At 38.1% G+C, this 8,305-nt stretch overlaps 1 protein-coding gene across 2 annotated transcripts; it reads left to right on the forward strand.

The window, feature by feature from the left end:
- Positions 1–474: 474 nt before the first annotated feature.
- On the forward strand, positions 475–6,980 carry LOC112216119 (complement receptor type 2). Of its 2 annotated transcripts, none has more exons than XM_024375843.2 (11): positions 475–1,674; positions 2,058–2,258; positions 2,611–2,707; positions 3,054–3,127; positions 3,581–3,820; positions 3,951–4,136; positions 4,400–4,496; positions 4,621–4,694; positions 5,906–6,085; positions 6,330–6,409; positions 6,523–6,980. In XM_024375843.2, the coding sequence occupies exons 1-10, from the start codon at positions 1,617–1,619 to the stop codon at positions 6,338–6,340; spliced, it is 1,218 nt and encodes a 405-aa protein (XP_024231611.1). In that variant the 5' UTR covers positions 475–1,616; the 3' UTR covers positions 6,341–6,409; positions 6,523–6,980. The 2 variants fall into 2 exon arrangements, with proteins under 2 accessions (XP_024231611.1, XP_024231610.1); XM_024375842.2 differs by having other exon boundaries at positions 479–1,674; positions 3,578–3,820.
- Positions 6,981–8,305: the final 1,325 nt, after the last annotated feature.

The raw sequence follows: 8,305 nt of genomic DNA on the forward strand, positions 1-8,305 counted from the left end.
GCCCACAAGTCGTTTACGACGCCGAATTTCAGTCAGGTCAAGACACCGGTGAGGACGACAAGCTCGCAGATCAGCTTCCCTGAGATGATTTCTGACAGTTGGTGCAGAAATTCTTCAGTTGTGCAAACACAGTTTCATCAGCCATCCCGCAGGTGAAGAAGCCAGCTCTGGAGGTCCTGGGCTGGCGTGGTTCCAAGTAGTCTTGGGGTGTGAGGCCAGTTAGAAATATTGCCAAATTCACAAAAATGACGTTGGAGGCAGCGTATGGTAGAGAAATTAACAATCAATTATCTGGCAAAAGCTATGGTGGACATTCCTGCTGTCTGCATGGCAATTGCATGCTCCCTCAAAACTTGAAACATCTTTGGCATTGTGGCCTTTTTATTGTTCCCAGTACAAGGTGCACCTGTGTAAAGATCATGCTGTTTAATCAATTGCTTTATATGCCACATCTGTCAGGTGGATGGGTTATTTTGGCAAAGGAGAAATGCTCACTAACAGGGATGTAAAACACATTTTTGCGTAACATTTGAGAGAAGTAAGGTTTTTGTGCGTTTGGAACATTTCTGGGATAATTTATTTCAGGTCATGAAACATGGGACCAACCCTTTACATGTTGTGTTTTATAGTTTTGTTCAGTGTAGTTAAGTTTTATACAAATACAATTGGGGACAGTAAACAAGTTGACAAGCTAGACTTTTATTAGCTATGTTTTGATAATAAGAAGTTTTATGGGAACTGGGTTGGGTGGAAACTGGGTTGCCCTGCCAGTTTAACTACCATCATAGGAAACATATTTTGTCTGTCCAAAGCATGTACAGAACAGAGGGTGTGGTAAACTAGTGCTCCCACTACAAGTTCAGTGGCATGATCTTGCCTCACTGCATTTTGTGTGCAGAAGTTAGAATTGTATAATCTTACTAAAATGGGAGTGTTTCTCTCTGTGGATCTGCTCTGCAACATGAATACAGGCTAGAGCAGAAATGTGGGTGAAATTGGAGGATCAAGAGTGGAGGGGAAATCAGTGAAGTGGCAGACAATGCTAGTGTAAACAAATCATGTTCTGTCAAGTTTTTTTTTTCAATCTTGGTCCTATGTATTTGGCCCTTAGATTTGTCCCCAAAGGGAAATGGGCCATAGAGCTTTCCACTCTTATCGTAACAGATTTCAGGAAGAAATTTGATATGTAAAACACATCAACTTTGACTCACTCCTATTTTGGAATGCATCTTTGTCCACTTATCATACTTGATTTACAAATATCAGTGGGAAAACACAGGTTGTAGGCTAAACAATGTAGCTTGCTAATGGGCCAGTTTGTTTAGCATGGCCCAGTGACCCAGTTGGGTGGAGATTTCACTTAAGGCCAATGGAATGGTCTAAAATGTGCAAACTCCGCCCACCCGGTGCACCAGGCCATGCAAAACAAACACGCCCCGTGAGTAAAGCCTAAGTAGCTGACGTAAATAAACATCTGAATAGAAATAAGCCTACTTACATGTCTGCTCCACCCTCCAACTATAAAATACAGCCTACTCTAGATAGTATTTTATTAAGCACAATAACATTTCAATGGGTAGGCCTACAGATCCGAATGCACAATAAACGTGGATGAAATGATGAATCTGGGATATAAAATCATGTTCTTTTTATCAATTGCCATACATGCCTCGGGTAAGATTATTATATTCGTAAACATAACATTGCACAGACCACTGTAACACCGACAATGTAATTTCTAGAATTTGTATTAATCGGTATTAATGCAGTGATTGAAATTGCCACTTGATGAGTACTACAAAGCAGGATAAATGAGTTAACCAGCTAACTTGCCTAAATATATTGAAATAACTTTGCAATTGTTTTTTAGAAAGATAAGCTTGGAATGGACATGGTGTAATTGTCTCAACAACCAAAAACACATTGAAGTTTATTTCTTAATGAAGCAGAAAGTCAATAGTTATTTAAAAATATATAGTTTTAACAACGTTAGCTAACTCTTGATTGATTCTGATTCTTCTTTACCTCTCTGGTGTGGCTCATTTGTTTGTAAACAGCTGAAGTTCCATCGAAATGTGGTACGCCGCCGTCCTTTCCACACATGCAAGTCAGGGCCAAATACCTGAGACAGAAAAACATATTCAGCGAAGGAGCTAAAGTCCTCTACAGATGTGTTGAGGGCTACACTCAGTACAAAGGCATTCGTTCTATCATGTGTGAAGCTGGAAAATGGACAGTGTTATCCATGAAGTGTGAAAGTAAGTAATAGGCTACAGCTAAGCATTTAGCTCAGTGTATTGTTGTTGTGCATAACACTGGTTCAATTAATGTCATGTCATCATATCATTATGGTTATGATAAGTGTCTCTGTCTGAGTCTGTGATGTGTGGGATGAGATTTTTGTGGCAAGGAGCTATCATTTGACACTACTCTGCTGGTTGCAAAGAGAGAAAATTTGGGAAGTTGAATGTATATTCTCTTCAGTCGTTGAGGGCTGCAGTGTTGCTGTCTTAACACCTCTCTCTATGAGTCTTTATGTTGAGTTTGGCGCATCCACCCTGGATTCGTTCCCTGACTGCTCTGCTGTTTTTTAATGTGTCCTCTCCTTAGAGAAAACGTGTGGATCTGCTGGGGAGTTGTTCAATGGACACTATGATTACACAGGGGCTTCGCTCAGGGACAAGGCATATGCAGTGTGCAATGAGGGGTAAGTAACCCACTGGACAAAAACTGACTCGATCAATGTGTTTTCCACATAATTTTAACCCAAAAAATCTATGTGATGACATTGAATCAACGTGGAAAACTGATTGGATTTGCAAAAAGTCATCTAGAAGGGCATTTCAACTTTTTTTTTACCTAACTTTTAAACTAAATGAAGTGACATTTTTTGTTGTTTTCACATTGAATTCACATTAGTTGAAAACTCAACCAAATGTTATAAAAACTAGACATTGAACTGACATCCATGCCCAGTGGGAAGTGTCTTGAATGTAATGAAATAGGTCTATAGCCTGAGATTTGTTTTCATCCTCTCTGTGATATTGGAACAGGTTTACACTGAAGGGGATGGAATACAGAATGTGTAAAGAGTCTGGCTGGAGTGGAGAGATTCCCACTTGTGAAGGTGTGCAACATTCAATGACCAATCTTACAGTAATATGCAGCAATAAGATCTATCCCTTTCTAAGTAGGATACATAACACACCTCCTAATCAATGTAGTAAGTCCTGCTGTATGAAATACCAGACTGACATGACCCTGTACTTGTCTAAGAGATTGTAGGCACCACACACCAAGATACTCCTGTTGAGACTTGACCATGTTGGCCTTGGACATTCAGTCCGTAGTTGTCCCATTATCTCAAAAGCATGATAATATCACATAAACAAACGTTTCTTTAGGCTACTACAGCATGGCTAATGTCCTATCTACTGTACTGCAATGCTTTTAACCAAAGCATAAGCTCATTGTCTCCATGGAGGCATCTCCAAAATGAGCCACATTAACGATTGTCATTATTGATGCAACAATGAATTAAACAAAACCACTAACATTTTAAATGTCCTCATTTTAGTAGGAGGTAAACCACAAGTGGTTCCAGCAGAAGTGATCTGCCCTGATCCTTCTGTGGCCAACGGTGTGAAGCTGAGTGAGGCTGACTCAGTGTACAGGGTTGGAGACTCAGTGACCTTCACCTGCTCTGAGGGTTTCCTCCTGACTGGAGCCCAGCAGCTTACCTGTGGACCAGATGGCCAGTGGCAGCCCCAGCTCCCACTCTGTCATTCCTCTGATATAACTCAAAGCTCCAAGCCTGATGGTAAACATAACACCATCCAAGATCTCTCTCTTTGATCATAGAAAAATATAATACATGTTATGATGCGTTGGTATTATACTAGATGTACTTTCTATCTTTTGTCAAAATGGTCCATCTCCCTTTCCTTTAGGCAGATGTAGAGTGCCACCATACCTCCCCAACGCACACCTTTCTGACCGTTATATAACACAGACAGACTTTGGTCCTGGTGAACGGGTCCGTTACAGTTGTGCCTTGGGATACGTGAGAGCAGGAGGCGCTTACTATAGTACCTGTGTCAGTGGGAAGTGGACGCCAGTAACTCTGAGATGTGAACGTAAGAACCCATAAGGAGAAGTATTAATGCTGTTCAGAATATATTAAATGTATATAAACAGTATATAGTACATAAAGAACATTCAACAAAATGCAACTGCTCTGTCTCAGAGGTAGCGTGTTAAGGAGGTTGCACTTATCTTGTTTAACCATTAGGTGGCAGCAGATCCATAGCTAGTCTATATTATATCACTCTGTGGGAGTGAAGGTTTGTGTATTTTGTTCTTTCCCAAAAAATGTATTGTGAAAGTTTCTTGTCCAAAGGCAAATCATGTGGATCTGCTGGAGAGATCTTTTTTGGTGATTTCATTTATACCGGTGTACAGTTTGGGGATACAGCTACAGGGGTTTGTAATGAGGGGTACGTATTCTGTTACTATGTCTATTTTCTCTCGAGGCTACCTAACCCTCATAATTGTTACAGTGTACAAATAAAATTATGCATTGCCAGATTAAATCACTTTTTGTGCCCATTTTTTAACCAGGTATCAACTGGTTGGACAGGATGTAAGAAATTGCATGAATGATGGCTGGGATGGGCGTGTTCCGGTCTGTGAAGGTAGGCTGTCACATACATGTTTTACATAGGCTACTGGGCAATTCCACACCAGCGGGAGTGGGCAATATTTTTTGGTATCTCAGATTGTCCTGCCAATTCTCACATAGCAACTTCATTGGGAGGAAGAATGTTTGACATGTTTTTTTACATTTGTATCACAAAGTAATTTTGAGAAAATCATGATGAAAGTGGACATTTTAGGCCCTTTTTAGAGCTATACATGCCTCCTGTAAGACCCTATGATCTGTGAACCGTACACAATACAGACAACATCTTGGTGTCACTATACTCTTTATAGTGTTCTCTAAAATATGGAGTATGTCTACATTCTGAAACACAATTTTTCACATTAATTTATTCAACAATGAAATATTAATATCTCAAAACTACTCTTTTTGATTTTGTTCATTTTAAGACATATTATTTGTAACAATATATGCTGTACAAGTATATACATACAATTTCCAGAGTTGGCGCTCTGCTAATTCTGAAGGTATTATACATTTTATGAGCACCATCAACACAGTGAATGGGAAATTCCCTCTGCTGGTGACTTGCTGAATGTGCAATCCTAAAGGAGGGCTGTGATTGGTTAATTACCTGTAATATACATTTCTATGTATAAAATGGGTCATGTCAGTAAAAGTACCAGAGAGACCATTCTAGAAATGTGACATGTTTGAAGAGTATATTGTTACAAACAATATGTCTACAAATAAGCAAAATGTTGAATAAATTAATGTGAGAATGTGTATTTCAGAATGTAGACATACTCCATATTTTAGAGAACACGTTAAGGAGTATAATGACACCAAGATGTTGTCTGTATTGTGTACGGTTCACAGATCATAGGGTCTTACAGGAGGCATGTATAGCTCTAAAAAGGGCCTAAAATATCCACTTTCATCATGATTTTCTCAAAAATGGTTTGTGATACAAATGTAAAAAGCTTTTCAAGCATCCTTCCTCCCAATGAAGTTTTTATGTGAGATTTGCCAGAACAGTCTGAGATACCAAAAATATTTTCTGCTCTCGCTGGCGTGGAACCGAATCGCCCTATTGCACCACACAGTATCTGGGTCATAGGTAAATTGCTTTAGGTGTCATTGTTTCAGTTTATAACATCCCTGAACTTCCAATACTGTCACCATAATATTCTCTAAATTGTTGTAATGTAATCATGTAAAATCATGTAAATGTGTGTCTTTCAGCTGTGCAGTGTGCTGAACCTCCTACGGTGGTAAATGGAGTAACAAATGGCTATTTGGAACCACCTTACTTGTACAGCACTGTGATTGGCTATCGATGTCGCATAGGGAAACTGATTGGAGCGAGAGAGATCTACTGTACCAAAGATGGGACATGGAGTGATCCACCTCCAGAGTGCAAAGGTTCCAAATCCTTTTCAAGTCTATAGCTTCTCCAGCTGCACTATTTTGCAATGTTTTTTAGCAAACTAGGAACACCCCTTAGGTGTTGAGAACTTGGCCCCGAGACTAATGTTAGGGAACAAACCGCTCATCCCCTTTAAAAACAATAGAATGAAAACGTATGTTGTCATTTAAATGCTCAATTGACAAGAGGAGCAAGAATGTCTCTTAAGTTTGGTGACTCTGTGGCATTTGTCTGTGATAGGGGCATGGTGATGGATGGACCAGGCACCATCACATGTGGCCTGGAAAGGAAATGGACTCCTGCCCTTACCACATGAAAATGTGAGTAATTCTGAATGTTCTATTCACTGACAATATAACACTTTGTAGGCTTGGCTGATACATAACTGGAGTGCATTGTATAAAATTGTATTTTAAAAAATCTTGTTTTACAGACCGGAAGAAAGGAAAGTCAGCTACAATTGATCATTATCCTGAATGGCACCAACTCAACAACTTTACCATAATAACTTTTTACATAATAATTCAACTCAATCTATTTTATCTAGTGGTGTAAAGTACTTAAGTAAAAATACTTTAAAGTTCTACTTAAGTTGTTTTTTGGGGTATCTGTACTTTACTTTTTATATTTTTGACAACTATTATTTCACTACATTCCTAAAGCAAATGATGTACTTTTTTACTTCATACATTTTCCCTGAACCTGAAAAGTACTAATTACATTTAGAATTCTTAGCACGACAGGAAAATGGTCTAATTCACAACCTTTTCAAGAGAACATCCCTCGTCATCCCTACTGCCTCTGATCTGGCGGACTCACTAAACACATACTTTGTTTGTAAATGGTGTCTGAGTGTGTACCTGGCTATCCATAAAAAAAAAAATTTAAACAAGAAAATGTGGCTGTCTGCTTTGCTTAATATAAGGAATTTGAAATCATTTATACTTGTACTTTTACTTTTGATACTTAATAAGTATATTTTAGCAATTATATGTACTTTTAATACTTAAGTATATTTAAAAACCAAATACTTTTAGACTTTTACTCAAGTAGTATTTTACTGGGTGACTTTCACTTTTACTTGAGTCATTTTCTATGAAGGTATCTGTACTTTTACTCAAGTAGGACAATTGGGTACTTTTTCCACCACTGATTTTACTTTTAGGGCATTTCCATGTAAAAGGACCCATGAGTACAACGTTCATAGGAGCATGTCAAATTGTGTGTCAAATGAAAGCTAAGAGTCTATTATTATTGTTTACATTGTGACATATATACAGCCATTTTCCATCTTAAAAAATGTAGAATAAGCAAAGGCTTTGATTTCTGGACAAATATATGGTAAAAAAATAAATAAAATTGGTCCATGCCAATTAGCCAGGCTCTTTTATGCCCTCTTCCGAATGGTAGCTATAAATGCAGAGGTTGCGCACAGTGTAACAACATGATGAAGTGTGAATATATCTGCCACCCACATACAGGAAAACGGTTCCAAATGAATGACATTATTACGTGCTCTACCACCCATGTTATCTACATGATTAAATGTCCATGTGGGCTGTGTTATGTAGGTAAAACCTCTTGTTCTCTCAAGCAGAGAATTAGTGAACATTAAAGTTCAATCAGGAGAAATGACAGGGATTATACAATCGCAGTACATTTTAATGACCAAAAACGTGACATTTCTACCTTTTTAGATTTTGTGGCATTAAGAAAGTTAAGATATCAGGCAGGGGAGGCGATATAAATAATACTCTGAGCAAAAGAGAATGTTTTGGGATGTTCACCCTCCAGACATTCTTTCCTAAAGGTCTTAATGATGAAATGCTATGTTATGTATGTTATGTTGTAAATGTGAACATTAATTTTATTTTTATTTTTTTTCACATTTATTTAACCAGGTAATTAGTTGAGAACAAGTTCTCATTTACAACTGCGACCTGGCCAAGATAAAGCAAAGCAAGTGCGACACAAACAACAACACAGAGTTACACATGGAATAAACAAACATACAGTCAATAACTCAATAGGAAAAAAAGAAAGTCTATATACAGTGTGTGCAAATGACGTGAAGAGGAAGGCAATAAATAGGTCATAGTAATTACAATTTAATTAATTACAATTTAGCAGATTAACACTGGATTGATAAAAAGAATATGGGGATGAGGTAGGTAGATTGGGTGGGCTATTTACAGATGGACTATGTACAGCTGCAG

This window comes from Oncorhynchus tshawytscha, linkage group LG16 (genome assembly GCF_018296145.1).
Source record: "Oncorhynchus tshawytscha isolate Ot180627B linkage group LG16, Otsh_v2.0, whole genome shotgun sequence".
NCBI lineage: Eukaryota > Metazoa > Chordata > Actinopteri > Salmoniformes > Salmonidae > Oncorhynchus > Oncorhynchus tshawytscha.